This window comes from Pteropus medius, unplaced genomic scaffold (genome assembly GCF_902729225.1).
Source record: "Pteropus medius unplaced genomic scaffold, Ma_sr-lr_union100, whole genome shotgun sequence".
Taxonomy (NCBI): domain Eukaryota; kingdom Metazoa; phylum Chordata; class Mammalia; order Chiroptera; family Pteropodidae; genus Pteropus; species Pteropus medius.
In genome coordinates this window covers 873220-891276 of record NW_024343159.1, presented here as the reverse complement: position 1 = coordinate 891276, position 18057 = coordinate 873220, and the positions used below count along the sequence as shown (strand labels likewise).

The 18057-nt window shown below is 64.6% G+C and overlaps 2 protein-coding genes across 4 annotated transcripts in view; one reads left to right on the top strand and one right to left on the bottom strand.

Moving 5' to 3' along the window:
* INSRR (insulin receptor related receptor) overlaps positions 1-8050 on the bottom strand; it is a 17527-nt gene extending 9477 nt beyond the window's left edge. For both annotated transcript variants that reach the window (XM_039867254.1, XM_039867255.1), the window contains exons 1-5: positions 7858-8050; positions 6078-6220; positions 2084-2635; positions 378-681; positions 148-290 (exon numbers count right to left, since the gene is read on the bottom strand). In XM_039867254.1, coding sequence (XP_039723188.1) covers positions 148-290; positions 378-681; positions 2084-2635; positions 6078-6162 — 1084 coding nt within the window. In that variant the 5' untranslated portion in view covers positions 6163-6220; positions 7858-8050. The remainder of the gene's footprint in view (positions 1-147; positions 291-377; positions 682-2083; positions 2636-6077; positions 6221-7857) is intronic.
* Positions 8051-8221: 171 nt separating this feature from the next.
* Positions 8222-18057, top strand: part of NTRK1 (neurotrophic receptor tyrosine kinase 1) — a 16459-nt gene continuing 6623 nt past the window's right edge. For both annotated transcript variants that reach the window (XM_039867258.1, XM_039867257.1), the window contains exons 1-8: positions 8222-8433; positions 11300-11374; positions 11578-11649; positions 12967-13035; positions 13699-13844; positions 14052-14191; positions 16219-16351; positions 17579-17905. In XM_039867258.1, coding sequence (XP_039723192.1) covers positions 8222-8433; positions 11300-11374; positions 11578-11649; positions 12967-13035; positions 13699-13844; positions 14052-14191; positions 16219-16351; positions 17579-17905 — 1174 coding nt within the window. The remainder of the gene's footprint in view (positions 8434-11299; positions 11375-11577; positions 11650-12966; positions 13036-13698; positions 13845-14051; positions 14192-16218; positions 16352-17578; positions 17906-18057) is intronic.

The window sequence follows — 18057 nt, the reverse complement described above, 5'->3', positions numbered from 1 at the left end:
CCAGGGAAGGGGGCGGTCCTCAAGCTGGGCCCAGGCTGAGGAAAGTGCTACTTGAGCTGGTCATGTAAGGGGCGTGGCCAGGAGGAGGGGCGTTCTGGGAGGAGGGCGTGGCCGCGAGGAGAGGCGTGGCCCCAGGAGTGTACTAACAGCCCTGGCGAAGGTTGAGGATGAGGCTCCCCTCCACGTGGGTGCAGCCCACCAGATCTTGGGCCGCCTGCACGGAGTCGATGGTCTTGGTGCCCACCTTGCACTCTTTGGGACACAGCCCCTCACACGTGTGGCAGAATATGCTGGCAGGGGCAAGCAGAGGGTGTGGCTTGAGCCCCGCGTGGGCCTCCTCACTGCCCCAAGGGTGACCCCATCCGCCCCGCACTCACCTGCTGCCATTCCGGGTGAAGCCTGGAGGGCACTGGGCGAGGCAGCTGCCCTGGTGGATGCCGAAGGTGGAGGCGCGGCCAGGCACAGAGTGCAGGCTGGCACAGCGCTCGGCTGTGACACAGCGCCAGGACTCGTGCTGGTAGGTGCCGGGAGGGCAGGCCTGGTGGCAGGCGCCCCGGAAGTGGAAGTGGCGGCAGGCGACGCAGGCACGGGGGTCATCCGGCCGGCTGCAGCCCCCCAGGCATTCGACGTGGCAACACTCGCCCCCAGCTGTGCAGGCCAGCCCACGGGGACAGGGACACACTGTGGGCAGAGTGCCATGTGAGACGGTACCCACGCCTCCTTGGTCCTGGCCCCACGCCCTCCTCCTGGGATATGGTTCTTAGTCTGAACCCGAATCCCTCCAGTTCAGACAGCAGTGGCTGCCCACTCCAGGGCTTCTCAAGGACAAGGACTGGCGCCCCTCAGTGGCTCCCCACCCCCACAGTGCCTAGTCAGGGGTGCTGGAACTCAGGATGGAGCAGTCGCCTTGCCAGCTTCTTCTGAGCAGCTAGGCCCAGGCCCGGTGGGTCTGGGGATGTGTGGAAGGTGGGGCCCCACTGGGCACTTCACCCAGGCCCCTGCCCGTAACTGCTCCCCCTTCAGCTCTCTGCCCTGGGCAGGAGGCACGGGGTGGGCTCGGGCTGGGGGCCCGATGGCCTGGGAACTCTGCGCAGTGGCAGCTGAGAGCCTGGGAGCGTGTGTGCGGTGGGGGTCAGCGGGGTGTGTTGACACTGTACACGGGAGAAGAGAGGATGTGCAGCAGCTGTGTTTACAGCCAACAGGGCGGCCTTGGGGCCGTGGCCCCAGGGGATACAGCGGGAGTCCGGTTACTCTTCCGCCCTGATGCTGAGGCCTTGGGGTGAGGGGCGTGGGTCTCCAGGAGCTGTGTGGAAAGAGCCCCGGGTTGGGGGACCCCAGGTCTGCCCCCGGCCTCTGGAAGGTTCTCCTTCCCTCCCCCAGAACGTCCTCGTCACCTAACCTTCCCTTTGCATGCCTTTGCTCCCCGCCTTCCTCCCGCTTCCTTCCTATGCACCTTACTTCCTGAGGAAGGTCCCCCCTCACATATTTGTCCTCACAGGTCCCGTCCTTCATCTGTCACCTCCTCCTTCCTCCTACTCATCTCCTGACCTCCGCGTCACAAAGCCGCCAGCCTACCCCGGGTCGCCTGCGCTGTGGCCGCTTTTACCAGGGACCGAGCAGCTCCCTCGGCCCAGGCACCGCTCTGATGCTTTATCGGGGGCTCGTTCCTCAGAACCGCCCTAGGATCACTTTACAGACCAGGAAACTGAGGCTCCGGTGGCTCGGAGAACATAGCCCATAAGTCGTCGAGCTGAGGTTGGAACCTGGGCCACCTGGCTTTGTACTTAGCCGCTGCCTCCCACTGCCGCCTGGTGTCCACTGCGCCTACTGTCCCCCATGCCCACTGCCCCTGGCCTTGCCTTCCTCCGTGACCGCCCGTCTTGACCGCCTTGGGCTATGTCACTATTTAACCTTCCTGAGCCTCGGTTTCCTTATCCACAAAGCAACAGCCCTGCCTCATGTGACCGGCGAGGACCAAAATAAACAGCGGCGGCAAGGGACTGACCGCACCGCCCTGTGGCCACCCGGTGCCACCGGGGCCCGCCCTCCCCGTGCCCCAGGTGTGCCCTGTGCCAGTGCCCACCTCTCTGGCAGTGGCTGGAGGTCCAGCACCTGTAGTCTGTGTGGCCGCCGAAGGTGGTCCTGGAGCAGGGCTCGCCGGTGGCGCCCAGCACGCCGGGGCACACGTCGGCACACTCCGCACCCGGCTTGTTGCCCACGATGTGGTTGGCGCTGGGCGAGGGCTGCAGCAGGCCCCAGTCGACGGTGGAGAGGTGGCAGAGCTCCTGGTTCTTCTCCACGCGCACGGCCCCGTGCAGCACGGCCCCCAGAGCCGGCAGCCCCACGTCGCGCAGGTGCGGCATCTCGAAGATGACCAGGGCGAAGCCCAGGAAGAGGCGCGCGCCGCGGATGACCGCGAGGTTGGGGAAGAGGTCGCGCAGGCTGTCCAGGCCGTAGACGCGGAAGAGCAGCAGGTACTCGGTGACTTGAGTGAGGCGTGGGAAGCTGAGGCCGCGGAAGTCCTCGCCGGTGGCGGTGAACATGAGCAGGATCTGCAGGTGGCCCTCCACCACGGTGCAGTTCTCCAGCCGCCGCAGCTCGGCCACCTCCGAGCGGATGTCCAGGCTGGGGCACACTGCGGCGTGGGTGGCAGGCGGCGGTCAGTGCGGCCTGGGCCAAGCGCCCCACCCACCCCGGCAGCTCTGGAGGAGGGGACCACACCGGGAGTGGGACCCGGACAGGGGGGCCGGCTCTGCCGTGGTGTGGGGCGCCCCTCTCCCGGGCCTCCATGTTCCTGTCACAGCTGGAAGGGCTCCACCAGGGGGGCCTGAAAGCCACCTCCCGCCCGTGGATGCCACTTCCACCCCGACCCCCTTCCTTGTCACCCACCCACGCCCTGGGGGCTCCACCTTTAACACACACCCAGACCCTGAGTGCTGGTCGCCCCCTCCCGGCTTCCACCACTGTCCCCTCTCACAGGACAATGTCCCGCACTCCCAGAGGGAGCCTCCCAAGGGCCCTGCCCCACCCCGCCCCCTCTGCGGTCTGTTCTTCACTCTGCAGCCAGAGGGAGCGTCTCAGGACACGAGCTGGACCCTGGCTCTCGGCCCCAAGCCCCCCGTGGCCCCCGCCTCACTGACTGAGAGCCGAGCCGCTGGCCACTGCCTACCGGCCTCTGCGGCCTCGGCCTCGGCCCCTTTCTCACGCTCCCCCAGCCTCACAGACGAGCCGGCCAAGCCTCTGCTCTGGGGGCTCTGCACTGTCTGTCCCCTCGGGCTGGAACCGCCCCCTCCTCGTGGCTCACTCACCCCTCTTATGTCTTTGCTCAAAAGACACCTCAGGGGGGCCCCCCCTGACCATCCCATTTCACACTGCGAGGCTCCCTCGCCCCTTCCTGCTCTGTGTTCCTCCATAATTCTTAACACTGGCTCATACGCTATCTATTTATTCTGTCTGCTGTGCGCTCCGGACAGCAGGGGTCCTGGCGGAGTCGGTGCTGTGTCCTCAGCGCCTAGCCTGCTGCCTGGCACGTCATGGTGCTCGGTAGAAATCTGATGAATGAATGAATGAAATCTGACGGGGAAGCAGTGGGCTGAGCTTCATACTCCGTCTCTCCCTGGACCTGAAGGAGCTAGGTGCCTGTTCCCTGCATTTGTTTACTCTTGAGGGGACCTTCCAGGGCTCCTCACTGACAGAAGTTCAAGTTTAAATTCCTCAGACTGAGGTTCAGGGGCTGTTGATTAACTGGTCCAGGTGATATCAGCCTCAGAAGTGTTCCTCAGCCGGTAACACCCTCAGCTCCTGTCCTGCAGCCCCCGCCCCCGTCCCCTGACCCCGTGACCCGCATTGATCGCTACCCCCCAGGCTGGACAGCGCTCTGTCCAGCGTTCACACCACAGCTCCTGGGGTGTTGACTCAGCGCTGCTGGCCATATCTCTGTCACCCTCTCCAGGAGGGACTGTCCGAGGGGGGGGTTAGCCGTGCATCTCCCCGTGGTGCCCAGGCCAGGGCTGGACCCACTGGGCACTCGGGGACAGTGGATCGACCTGACGGACTTGGTGGGTCCCGGGCCCCAGCCCCACTGCCCCTCCCGCCCGAGGCCCCTAGGACCGTTCCCCTGGGTGGGTGGGACACTGTAGGGAGCCAAAGCTCCCCAAATTCAAAAGAGTGCATGGTTTATCTCAGGAGGCCTGCTTGCATAAAAAAGTAAAGGCTGGTTCTGTTGAATTTCAGGAAGAAGAAGGTTAAGTATAGCCTAAGGGAGTGTCGAAGGAAGTATCAATTGCACCTGGATCTTCAGGATGTTACTTTTGTGTTGTTTTGAAATGCACAAAGAAACAGACTGTGTTTAAAAGGAGGTTAAGAAATAAACTCGGAGAGGCAGTGTGAGATCTGCTCTCCCTCCTGCACCCTGTCTGTCTTCTCTTTTTTCTCAGTCCCCGCTCCCCCATTCAGGTACCCGGTTTGACTTGGTCGGCTGGCTTCCGACAGGACACCTGTTCCCCGTGTTCACTTGCTCCCAAGGATACCCCCAGCAAACACCAAGCAAACACCAAGCAAACACCAAGTCCGGGCTCTTCCATGTGCTCGCCATCCAAGTCCCGCTGGCCCGTCTTCGTCCCCAGCCCTCAGTGTCCTGCGTGCCGCCCCTAGCCAGGCACATCCCCTGACCGTTAGGAGGGGGGCGGGCGGGCAGGCTGGCCCCCCGGGCCGTCCTTCACACCTTCTCCCTGTCGTCTGTTCCCATCCCTGTGCTTGGCTCTGCCGGCAGCTCTGCGTGTGGGCACATGTGGGTACACACGCGGGCACACACGGACGAGGGTACACACGTGGGCACACACGGACGAGGGTACGAGAGAGCTTGAGAACACACTTGTAGCCCCTCCAGGCGAAGAAGGCCAATCAGGCTTTGCCAGGCAGATGGGGGTTCTCTCAGGTGCCCACATGCCATTTCCCATCATGCCCACAGCCTCTCTAGGGCTCCCCTGATGGGAGTCATTTGGAAAAACAAATTTCCGAGCTTCACAGATTAACCCCTGCCTGTCTCCCTGAGGGCATGGCCCTGTGCAGAGCCGCACTGGGAATGGGACATCTGGATCCCCTGACCAAACAGCCCCACCCGAGGGACGTGCTCCTGTCCTGACAACCGAGGTCCAGGCTGGCATCGTCCGTGCCCTTTGCCGGCACCGCGGCGGGCGAGGGAGGCGGGCAGGGGCGGGGGCGGGGCTGCGCCTCGCAGGCGGTGCCTCTCCGGACCCCTGCCCCAGACCCTCGCATCCTTTCCGTCTCTGTACGAAGGGGAGGCTCGGCCCCCAGGCCGAGGACATCAGGGGACCCCTCGGGCAGGCACAGAGCCCTGGACTCCTGAGACGCCTCGGTCCGGAAGGGCAGGGTGGCACTGGAGAAGGGGGCGATTCTTAAGCCTTCTCCTCCTGAGTCTTCCCCGCTCAGCTTGTTTTCCTCTCCCGGCCAAGCCCCCAGCGTCCCGTGAGGGTCGCTGAGTCTACAGGCCCCCCACCCCCAACCCTGCACATGGGAATTGTGCAACCAGGGCATTGAGGGGGAAAGCAGCCCCCCCCACCGCCCAGTGAATGGGCCCCAGGAGTGAGGGACATGGACGTGGCCCTGGAGGCAGGGGCTCAGGACCCCGGTCCGGCTCCGCCTCTCGGTGCCCTGCACCTCGGTCTCTCGTCTCCACGCGGGTTCAGTTACTTCGCGGTGCCCGTTCTCGGCGCCCATCCCATCCCACGCCCGCCCCCTTACTGTCCAGGCATCCTAGAAATGCCCTCTAAGACCCTCCCCCTCACTCTGGTCCACACCGGGCTCTGCTGGGACCCCCGCTTCATGAGCGGAAATGGAGGGCGTCTAGTCACCCCGTTTCCAGGCCCTTCTCGCCTCCCTCGTGTGGGGAACTAGCTGCCCTCCTGGGGGGTCCTTCTGAAGCTCCCCCTAGTCTTCGTGTGGTGTCGCAGGAGCTAAGTGGATGTGTTCTGGGGGAGCTCAGTCTTTGGGCTCCAGGCTGGCTGGGAGGAGGGGGGTGGAGATGGGGCTCCAGGAGACAGCGCAGGGGGACTCACCCTCTAGTGTGTCCAGGCCAAATCCCAGGGACAGGAGGATTGCAAGCAGGCACGCCGCCCACGGCCACAGACTGGGCACTGCCATCGCCCACTCCTGGCTTTCCTCCCGGTGGTTGGGGTGGGGAGGGTCTGTCTGACAGGCCCTAAGGGACACAAAGAAACAGGCCTCAGAGGGGAGGGGAAGAGGAGGGACAGAGCCACAAGGAATCCCACGTATAGATGGCTGGAGACAGAAAAAAGAGTGACGGTCACAGAGACACAGGCAGTGACAGGCAGCTAGAATCAGAAAGGCTCAGCATGAAGCCAGAGAGAGAGATGAGGACAGGGTGCCAACAACCACAGAGAGGCACCCAGGGAGAGAAGGCCACAGGGGGTGCGGAGCCACGGGACGTCCAGAAGGCCAGCCGGCCAAGGGGCAAGAGGAGCCCGAGGAGCGTGCCCTGCTAAGGAGGCTGGCGGTTCTGGCAGAGGGAGTCTCCCGGATCCCCAGGGGCCCACAGGCTGCCCTGTCTCCCACACCTGGCGGGCGGCACCCTGCTCCCGCCCTCCCCGCACCCAGCCCACACCGCTGGTTTGCTGGGGCCTCTCGGTTCTCTCCGCCCCTCCCGCCAAGCCAAAATATTTAGCCTGACAACTGACAGGGGACAGGTCTGTTGGGGAAATAAGGCCCAAAATACAAAGAGGTGGAGGCCAAGGACTGCACTGAGCTCCCCTCACCCCCAGACTCCCCCAAGCCAGCTGCGCGGCGAGGCACTCAGCCAGCAGCCCCGTGGGGGAGGGTCAGTTCTAGGCTCTGCCACCTGTGCCCTGACACCTGCAGGGTGACGGGAGGCCGCCCCGTCGGTCCCAGCAAGTCCTTCGTTTGTGACCCAGATCCCGGTGGAGGGGGCAATCACCCTGTGGCCATCCCCCTGTCCGTCACCTTCCCGAATTCGGGCGGCTCGGTTGGCCTGGTCTGTCTCTGTCCCTGCCTTGGGGACTGCGGAGCCGTCTGCGGGGTCCCTGGAGGAGAGGACAGCCGCGGGCCCTGTCCCCCTGGGGCCACTTCCTCTGCTCTCCCGGGCTTGAGACAGCCGAGTTCTTTCAGCTAAGAAGGCCGGCGCAGTGTCAGGGGCTGGGACCTGCTTTGTGGCGCCCCGGGAGCTGGGGCTCCTGGGGCTCCTGGGGCTTTCCGGGTGCGCAGCCTCCTGGGACTGGCGGGTCCCCAGCTCCTCCTGCCCGCCGCTCCCGCGTCCAAGGAGCTAAGAGAAGATCTATTAATTTCTCCACGCAGAAATCGATGCTCTTGTCAGGGAGGCGATCGATGCCTGTCCGGCCCGGCTCGGCCCTACCGGCCTGGGGACAGCACTGGCCGGCCGGGGTCGGGGCTGATGCTGGGTGGCCAGGCGCAGGCAGTGGGTGCTGCGAGCGGCGCCCCCACCCACCCGGCCCGGCCCGGCCCCGCGCGCACCTTCGCGCGCGGGCTTCTGGCGCCACCCCGTGGCCTCTCCTGGGAGTCGGCGTCCCGACTGGGCTCTCGCGTCTCCCCCCTCCGACCTTTGGGGCGACACCTTCCCTTTCTCTGCCTCTTCTGATTTTTCCTTTCCCCGGTCCTGCGTTTAGTCTTTTTGGGGTCCGTACCCTCTTCCTCCTGAGGTTTAGAGAGTGTTTCGCCTAATACTCCCCAAGTGGCACTGCGCCCTCCCTCAGGCACGCGCGCCGCGAGGAGGCGGATCGAGGCCGGGGGCTGGCTAGGATGACCTGGATCGCGACCTTTCCCCGGCTCGGTCCCCTCCCTTACCCCCGAAACGCAGCTGCTTTCGGCTGGAAAATCACGTCTCGGCTTCCCAGTTCCTCCGCCCCGGCAGACACCTCTGGGGCGTTCCGCGGGCGCCCTGCGCGCCTCCTCGCGCGGCGGGATCCTGGGGGCGAAGGCTGGCGCAGGAGCCCCGGGATAGGGTAGGGGCCGGGTTTGGGGTGCTCCGGAGGGCTGGGGGAGGGGTGGGAGCCCGGAGGGGGCGGGGCGGGGCGGGGGCCGCGGGCTCCGCCCTTTCCTGGCGGCTGGGTCTTTAACGCCGCCCCGCGCACGTGTCGCCGGAGGCCGGGCGCGCGCTGCTGGAGCGCTCAGTCGGCGGCCCGGCCGGGGCGAGGCCAGCACCGCCGCGATGCTGCGAGGCGGACGGCGCGGGCAGCTCGGCGGGCGCGGCGGGGCGACGGGCCCGGGCGGCCTGCTGGCCTGGCTGGTGCTGGCGTCCGCGGGCGCCGCGCCCTGCCCCGATGTCTGCTGCCCCCGCGGCCCTTCGGGGCTGCGCTGCACCCGCGCTGGGGCTCTCGATAGCCTCCGCCACCTGCCGGGCGCCGAGAACCTGACGGAGCTGTGAGTGTCCGGTGGGCGCGGGGGCGCGGGGGCAGGCGGGCATCGCCGTGCCCCGAGGGCGCGGGCTCGCGCGGCCGGGCGCGGCGGGCACGGCGGGCGCGGCGGGAGGCTGTGCCCCTCTGTCCGTCGCCGCCGCCGCCGCCGCCCTGGCAGCGACGTTGCCTAGTGCTCGGTGCAGCCGGGGCGCCGGCTTGGGGAGAGCATGGGGGCTCCCCGTGGACCAGGTCTGAGGCAGGCCCGCGTCCCAAAACCGCGTCCTGGAGCTCAGGCAGGAGCGCCACCTCTGCCTCGCGGAGCGGACCGCCCTGCAGTTTGGCACCTTTCCGGCCTTACCCTGTCTTCATGGGGAAACTAGCCCCACGCCCTTCCCCGTTGTGACCAGGGAACCCCACCTCCTCCCCGGAACTGGGGATGGAGATGGAAAAGTGGAAGGCGGTGCGGAGTCATAGCTTGGTGACCAGGCCCTCTCCCCGTGTCCACCACCTCTTGTCCCCACCACCCTTGATTTGGATGTAGGAGATGAGACCCACCCTCCTGACCTCCACCCCCACCCCCGCCTCCCTTCCTCCCCTTGTCTCCGTCTGGGGCAGGAAGTCAGGGCCCAAACTGGGAGCGATCTCCAGCATCCTGGGGTGGTAATCCGTTTCAAAACACTCAAGTACTTTTTAGCAGCTGGTGAAACCTACAGCAGTACTCTGGAATAATTGGCCCGGAGGTACTCGAGCATCAATCACATGGTGATGACTAGAAAATACTTGAGTATTCTGTGTGGCCGGTGGGGCCAGCAAGACTTCTAGGAGAGAGAAGGACCTGCTGGAACATCCTCCCCTGTGGCCCGGGGCCCAGAGGGTGGCGAGGAATGCTGGCCTCAGGCGGGATGGACGTCCTGGAGGTAGCTGAGGCGGGGCCACCGCTGTCTGGAAGTCACTTGAGCAGCCTGCGATAATTGGCACTGAGTTACTCGGGTAGCTCGGGCAATTAACGGGAAGGTACTCAATCTCTCTAATGGCCCTAGGGAGACCGGGAGGAGCGAGGCCCCTGTCTTGTTCTGGGCCTAGGTCTCTCCACAACGGGAGGGGGCGTGCGATCGGCCGACACCCCATTCCCGAACGCCCATCGCCCTGGGCCTTCGAACCAGGGCCGGGCTCCGGGCTGGATATTCCCACGAGGGTGCTCACTTGCCAGGCCCTTCCAAGCCCCAGGTGGGCCCAGCCAGGGGCTGAGACCAGGAGGCCTGCGGGTCGGAGAACTGAGAAGCCCCTCGGGCGGGCGGGGCGGCGGCCTGACCCCTGCCTCCGCCTGCACAGCCCCCTCCTCCCTCCCTCGCAGAGCCAACGAGGAGATAATGGACTGGAACAGACAGATTGATTGTGAATGCAAACGAACCAGGCAGCTTGGAGCAGGCTGCCTGAGAGCTCGCACACCCCGCCACTGCGTGCCCGCCCCGCCCCGGGTCCCCTCACTCAGAATCCTCTGGGCAGGACCGCGGGTGGGCAGGACAGGGACCTTCTCTCCCTCAGTGTCTCTGGAGGTTATTCCCCAGGCCTCAGGGGACTGAGGACCTGACCCCCCCGCTGTCCTGCTGGGGCTGAGGGAGGCTGCGGAGGGGGGAGAAGGGGAGGGCCGCTCGGGCTGGCCCTGGCTCCCACAAGCCGGGGGAAGTAAGAGGGTAGAGGGGGAGGGCTCCGGGACAGGCAGTGAGTCAGGGACCCTGGCGTGCTGTGTGCGGGAGGGGGTGCCCGCTGACGTGCCCTTGCCAGACGGCCGAGTTCCCAGGAAGTCCCGGGTGCCGGCCCCGGGCCAGGGCTCCGCGGTCCCCCGCGCCCGCTTCCTGCTCCTCCTTCAGCTCCCTGTCTTGCTTTCTCTGGCTCTCCGCCCCCCTTTCCTTATCTGTCCCCCTCGCCTGTCTCTCTCTGCCAGTCTCGTCCTGCGGCTCTCTCTTCCTCGTGTCTCTGTGCGGCCCGCTCTCCGTGTGCTGCCCGCCATGCTGAGTCTTCCCACTGCTCTCTCGCCGTGTGGTTCAGCCAGTCCGCGCGTGTTCACGTCCACCCCGACCCAGCCTCACCTTGCTCCTCTCCCCCATCCTGGGTCCCCCCGCCCTAGGCAGGGAGGGGTTCGGGCATCCCTGACTGACAGCCTCTGTGCCTCTGCTTGCTCTGCCGAAAGGTGGCTGGGCAGAGTAAGGGTTGCTCCTTGAGTCTGGGGAAGGGGAGAGAGTGGTGTGTGTGGGTGTGTGTGTGTGTGACAACATGCCTGGGTCCAGACAGTGGCCCCTGAGCAGGCGTGTTTGGGCACACGGATCTGCGTGAGCCGGTGTCCTCGGTGCTGGGTGGGGCCGTGGCAGCCGAGCCTGCGCCTTTGTGGAAGCGACCCCATTGGTGAGCGTGGGCAGGAGAGGCCGGTGTGTAAGAGCGGAACACCAAGCTCAGAATGGACTTGTGTGTGCTCGTGGATGTGTGTATGCACACATTCTCACACATGTGTGTGTGTGTGTGCATGAGAGATATGTGCATACATGTGTCGTGTGTGAGGGCGCACCTGTGTGCTCAAGCATGCACACGCATGACTGTGGGAAGGCACGTCTCTGTGCATACGTGTGTGTGTGCACGCCTGAGCGTGTGTGTGAGTTGCACGAGAGTGCGTGTGTGATGGTGTGAGGAGGCATGCACACACGTGCGTGTGTGACTGTGTGTGGGGAGGGGGGCTTCTGTGCACACATGTATGTGTGTGTGTGCGCATGCCTGAGCGTGTGCGCGTGACCAGGCCTGTGCGCGTGAGTGTGTGCGTGTGCCTCTGAGCGAGGCAGGAGGGTACGGGAACGCAATGTGGGCCTGGCCTGCCGTGACTCCATGCCCTCTCCCCACAGCTACATCGAGAACGACCCCCGACTACAGCGTCTGGAGGCCGGTCACCTGAGGGGCCTGGGGGAGCTGAGGAGCCTGTGAGGGGGCTGGGCCCATGGCGCGGGGCGGGTCCTGCAGGACCAGAGCAGCGGGATGGACACCGAGGTCCTTGGGGCCCTGGTGGACTTGGGGGGCTGGGGACTGGCACCGGAGTTCGGGAAGCTCAGGGGTCCTGGGGGCTGGGAGGCTCTGAGGGGTGGGGGCGGCAGAGGCCGGGGCTGACCCCCGTCCCCTCCCCTAGCACCATCGTGAAGAGTGGCCTCCGCTCCCTGGCGCCGGACGCCTTCCGCTTCACTCCGCGGCTCCGTCTCCTGTGAGTGGCCCGGGCTGGGCGGAGGGGTGGGCGGCCACCCAGACAGGGGCGGCTAATGGGCCTGGCGCTCCCCGGGGACCTGTTCTGAGCAGACTCCAGCCTGGGCCTCCTCTGCCACTTCAGGGACGGGCCGTCTCTCGGCTCCCAGCCCTGCCAGCCGAGGTCCTCACGGTCTCTCTCCCCGCTTCATGCTGCCGGCCCCATTCTCTTCTCGGGGTTCAGATACACATCGGGGCTGGCCCGGCCGCGGCTTTACCTCCCAGCCCCTCCCCAGCCCTGGGGTAGCCTGGGAGCTGGGGTGGCAGGCCTGCCACTTGTCACCCTCCTCATTTCTGGGAGTCCCAGCTGAGGACAGGGAGAGGCTCGTGAAGGGGAGACCCAGTGGCCCCGCCCCAGCCTCCCGCTGCCCCCAGCAAGGGCGGTGGGAAGATGGGAAGGGAGATGGGGCCCATCATTGGCGTGGCTGCGCTGGGGACTCTGACCGTCTGTCCCATCCAGTGATGTGGCAGCAGATGGGGAGCTGTCACGCCACTGACCCCGCACTGGGGACACAGTGACCATGTGAGCCCACCACACTAACACACTAATGCCAGCGAGTCTGCGCAGCCAGCCCGGGGGGAGAGGGAGTGCCGCCCCAGCGTGTAAACGAGGGTTCAGATCAGAGGGGTTAAAGGTCACACAGCTCTGAGTGGCAGGACGGAACCACACTCGGCTCTGCCTGGCACTGAGGTGGGCAGCCTGGCACCCCACCCCGACCCCCACCCGCTGTGGGACGGCCGGGTAAGTTGGGGGACAGTGCAGGCCCCCCAGGCAGCGAGTCTGGTCAAGGCACAGAGTGCTGGGGCTCCTCGGTCACCCCCAGTGACCTGGCGCTGCCCCCTCTAGTTCACTTCCTTCGGCTCTACAGCCGGGGGCTGGGCCTGGGGTCTCTTCCAGCAGACTCTTCTTAGTCCCTGAGGAGTGGGGTGGGACCTGAAAACACTGTCATCGTCGGGGGGCAAGGGAGTGCGGGAACCTCGGTCCTCCCCCCCACCTCCCGGCTGTCCTGGGCCCCGGGGGGAGGGGACACAGATGGAGCCCCTTCCCCAGCTGGGGCCTCAGCACTTTGCCAGCTGGGGCCAGGTGGGGAGGGGAGCAGCTGTTCCCTGAGAGCCCCTCCCTGGGGTCTGGGGGGGTTAACTGGAGTAAACCCTTATTGTCCCCGGAAGAGGAGGGGACTCAGAGAGCCAACCTGTCCCGACCCCGATGCCTCCAGCTGGTTCTCCCTGGGTCAGAGGAGGTCACTCACGGGCTCTGTCTGCTGCCCAACTCCCACAGGAACCTGTCCTCCAATGCCCTGGAGTCACTGTCCTGGAAAACCGTTCAGGGCCTCTCCTTGCAGGAACTGTGAGTGTGGGGCATGAGGGGCTCGAGCGGCGCGTGTGCGAGCCTGTGTGAGTGTGTGAGTGTGCGAGCCTGTGTGAGCAGCACGTGTGCGAGCCTGTGTGAGTGTGTGAGTGACACTGTGTCACAGGGTCCATGTGGAACTGAGGGGGACCGGGGACTCCCTGTTTGTCCAGGAGCGGGGACTGGGGACTCCAGGTACCTGCGAGCCTCCGTCCAAGCAGGGCTGCTGGCCCGCCCTTGGGGGGTCACTGGCCTGGGGCGTGTGGGGTGGAGGCTGGGCCGCGGGCCTGGATGACCAGTTCTGTGTGTGCTTGGGAGGCCGGGGGCTGCCCACTGCCTGGGCACATGAGACATGTGTGCTTGGTGGACAGCAAGGCCTCTGGGTCACTCCAGGAGGCAGTGTCCTTCCGTGCACGTCGGTGGCCTGGCTGTCCCCCGGGCAGCCCCGCCCGCTGACGGCCTGCATTGTCTTTCGAGACTCCTTCCCAGCAGGGGCCAGGGGCGACAGGGCCTTCTCCATCCGCGCCCCTACCCCTCTGGCCGTCTGGCCGTCTTCCCCTCTGGCCGTCCCTCGCGGCTGTCTGACCGAGCCCTCCTGTCACACTCCCCCGGGGCTCCTCAGGCCCCAGCCGCCCCGGCCTGACGCCCGTGTCCCTCCTCTAGGGTGCTGTCGGGGAACCGCCTGCGCTGCTCCTGTGCCCTGTACTGGCTGCGGCGCTGGGAGGAGGAGGGGCTGGGCCGCGTGTGGGAGCAGAAGCTGCAGTGTCTCCCGCTGGGGCCCCTGGTCAGCCTGTCCAACGCTAGTTGCGGTAGGGCCCGGAGGGGCGCGAGGGCTGGGCCAGGGCCACGTGCTGGCCCCAGGGGGCAGCACCGCGGGCGGCTCTGAAGGAGGCCTGGGCACTGGGGGGCGAGGTTGGGCGCATTGCCAGGGGTGGGCTGGGGTCACCCAGGACAGTGGGGGCGGGGAGCAGTGCCTGAGGGCCGGGTTCCGAGCCCCCTCCCCCTCTAATGAGCAGGGGTGCCCGTGCTGAGGGTCCAGATGCCCAATGCCTCCGTGGGCGTGGGGGACGACGTGCAGCTGCAGTGCCAGGTGGAGGGGCGGGGCCTAGAAGCCGGCTGGATCCTCTCGGAGCTGGAGGAGACGGCCACAGTGACGGTGAGCAGCCCTGCCCTGTCCCGCCACCATGCCGGCCCCTGTCCCCAGGAGAGACCTGGGCAGGGCCCAGGGGACAAAGAGAGGAGAAGAGACCTCGACTGAGAAGCACGCCGAGGGCGAGGGCTGGACAGAGATGGTTAGACCCACAGGGCTCAGGCTCATGCTGTCCCCGGCACACACGTGGCCTCGGGAAGGGGGACCCCAGGACCCACCAGGACCTAGGGCCTCTGACTGGGGACATGGCACTGGCCGCGAGGCAGAGGGTCACAGAGCCCTCACACATGGGGGTCGGAGGTCCCCACAGACCATCCCTCCGTCCACTCTCTTTCCAAACAAGGAGACGGAGGGCCGTGGCGAGGGCGCTGCACGTGTGCCCTGCTCCCAGTCGCGTTCGGGCCCTGGGCCTCCTGCGGTGCAGTGAGCGGGTCTGAACCGCTCTAATCCGCCTGCATTTCCGTTTCCTTATCTGTAGACGGAGATGAACGTGCTGGCCTTCTGGTGTCCTGCCTGCCTCTGGGCACTCTCTGGCCTCTCTCTCTGTCATTCACATGTGTCTTTGGGCACCATCCCAGGCCTGCCCTGTGTCCTCAGCCTGGCGACAGGCAGAGAAAATAGCCACAACTGACTCAGGAGGTTATGTTGACGAGGTCAGGAGGGGACAGCCATGGGCTGCGCCCACCCAGGAAGCTGTCCTCATGTTGGCAGACACACAGGGTCCAGCCCTTGGGGGGAGCCGGGCCACTGGGACCGGGGATGCTGTTCAGTGGAAAGGCCCTCGGCTTAGCGGGGGTCAGCCCCGGAATTGCTGGGGGCCCTTGCAGCCCTGGGTGGGGAGCCAGGGGATGTCCAGAGTGGGTGGGGGGACCATAAGGCATTGGGTGGCTCCCACGATTCAAGCCACCGAGAGTGAGCAGTGGCAGGAGACAGGGCAGAGGCAAGAGGTGGGCCTTGACCATCTGCGGAGGCACTTTAGATCAACCGTTCATTTGGGGAAATTCCAGGTTTTTGCTTTTTTCTTTGGGAGATTTACATGTTTGTTACTACTTGTGTTTTCTAGAAACTTCCTATAGAAAAGTCACACCCTTCTGAAACTAATATATAACAATATTGAATGTTAACTGTATTTGAAAAAACAAACAGAAAACCGTCAGGAAAAAAAACAGGCAACAGAAAAAAATAAGATAAAAGTCACACCGTAACTGGCTTAAATGGGGGGGGTCGGGGGAGGCTGGTCGCCCTCAGGCCCGTGAAGGGTGGCAGAGCAGATGCCCAGAGAAACTTCACCTCATCAGGCTTCGCTCAAGGGACCCCACGCTTAGAATTTCCGGATAAGGGAGATTCGTCCACTACTTCATCTATTTTCATTGTTTTGTGAAAGTAGCTTTCGAAAATGTCAAAAGATCGTCTACCTCTTCCATTTCCGAAACAAGGAAACCACGGCTCAGCAAGATTAAGGGTTGTCTTAAGGGCACATGACTCCCACACGTCCCTGGCTTCTTAGGAAGAGAATCCGAACCTGATTCAATCTTTCGACGATGACTCAGAATGAAGTCACTTTGCCTCTAACTTCAGTTTCTTTCTTCATCTGCCAAAGGCGGTTGTGAGGCTACTGTTGCTTCTGCCCGGTGCCCTGTGTCTGAGCCGCGGGACTGAGGCTGTGTTGGCACTGTGTGGGGAACAGGAGCCAGGTGGCCAGGTCCTAGCCAGCGCTCTGGGGAGTCGCGTGCATTGGGTGCCTGGGATCCGCGATATCGATTTCGCCGCTCAGATGGGTGGTTTTGGTTCGGGGCATTTCATGCCTGTTTCGAGGTTATCGGTTATGTTCTACACTTCCAGATCATTAGGTAAATGATCGGGGGGACAGCCTGTGAACCAGGTCGACGACCCTCTCCCTCCCCTCCCCCAGCCCGCCGTCTTTTCCATCTGGAGCCAGAGGACTCCCAAAGATACCAGCCCCAGCCCCCAGTCTCCCCCCAGCCAGAAGCTAGCTGACGCCCTTCCTGATTTCCCCCTCTTCCCTGACACAGGAATCTGGGGATCTACCATCCCTGAGGCTGACCCTGGCCAATGTCACCAGTGACCTCAACAGAAAGAACGTGACCTGCTGGGCGGAGAATGACGTGGGTCGGGCGGAAGTCTCCGTCCAGGTCAACGTCTCCTGTGAGTCCCGACGCCCGCCCGGCACCCGCCCCCAGCCCTTCTTCCCTGAGAAGCGGGCACGAGGGTGGGGGCTGGATGGAGGGCGGGATGTGTGTCTCCACAGCTGCTCTCTCCCAGCTGTTTCCAGATTCCCATGAAAACCTGATCCTTTGGAGGAGACCCTCCGGCCCGTCAAGGCCAGAGGGATGGAGATGGATTTCTTTTTGGCCCCCTGCCCAGGTCTGGCTACCTGAGGCCCGGCCGCTCCGCTGTGGTTCTTCAAGCCTGTCCCTCTGTCCCTCCACGGGACCGGAACCCTGCAGACTCGTTCTAAAAGAAGCAATTCCTCTCCCCAGTTCCTCTCCGCCTAATTTCTCTAGGTCTGCCAACGAGTGGCCTTAAATTGTCTACGTTATTTAACTTTCCTTCTTTTAATGCAAAGCACGGCATACATAGACCAGTGCATAAACCGTGTCCGCTCTAAACGAGTTATTCTCAGCAGGGCGGGAGCAGACACGCCCCTCGTATGCCATTCTCAGCCCGGTCGCCTCCTCCGCCCGGTCCTGCCTGCCGTCCGCGATAGTCATTTCCTTGCTTTTAGAAACGATTTCCGATTTCGTGCGCCTGCGCTTCCCCATCCACAGTGGGGTTTCGCCTGTTCCGGCGCGTTGTCCGTGGACTCATGCCTCATGTGCTATCTTGTGTCCAGTGTCCTCCGCTCACATGGTATCTGTAGGGCCCGCCCACGCGGATGGGAGCCGCTGGGCTCCACGCCGTTCCCGGGAAGGGCACCTCACTGCGTGAGCGCTGGCTGGGGTTCCGACATAAACCGTCCACGTATGTGTGCAAACGCATACAGATCCATATTTTTTTCCATTACTGAGGGGCTTTTGCCTCTTTCGGGTTGAGTCTATTTCAAAACCATGTCTTCTTTCAAAAAGTTTTTAAACTTTTTTTTTTTTTTTTGCTCGTTTGATGGTTAGGCGTCCTCCCATCTCCTTAAGCTTGATTCCACGTAACTTTTTCTAGCCCCCTCGCCCCAAAGACTCCACGCTTAACTTCCCGAAGCTGCTGCCTCGCTTCTCTAGGGCCGTTACTTACTTACTGATTTGCTAGCAATCTTCAGAATGCCTCGCCCGCTGGCCGGTTTCTCTGAGCCCAGGAGCTGCTCTCCGCCCGCCCCTGGCCGCGGCCGGTGGCGCGGCTCGCAGCTGCCCCTGACCCCCGGCGTCTCTCTCCGGCCCGCAGTCCCGGCCAGCGTCCACCTGCACAAGGCGGTGGAGCTGCACCACTGGTGCATCCCCTTCTCCGTGGACGGCCAGCCGGCGCCCTCCCTGCGCTGGCTGTTCAATGGCTCCGTGCTCAACGAGACCAGCTTCATCTTCACCGAGTTCCTGGAGCCGGCGGCCAACGAGACCATGCGGCACGGGTGTCTGCGCCTCAACCAGCCCACGCACGTCAACAACGGCAACTACACGCTGCTGGCCGCCAACCCCTCGGGCCGGGCCGCCGCCTCCATCATGGCCGCCTTCATGGACAACCCTTTCGAGTTCAACCCCGAGGACCCCATCCCCGGTGCGAGGGCCACCCCGACCCCTGCCCGCGCTCCCTGGCCGCCGGCCCTGGGTGCAGAGCGCGGTGTGGGGAGGCCCCGCCCACTTCCCCCGCTGTGACCCTCCCCCCCAGGTGGGCGTGCTGGTCCCCTGGGAGAGAGGAGCCCTGAGTGC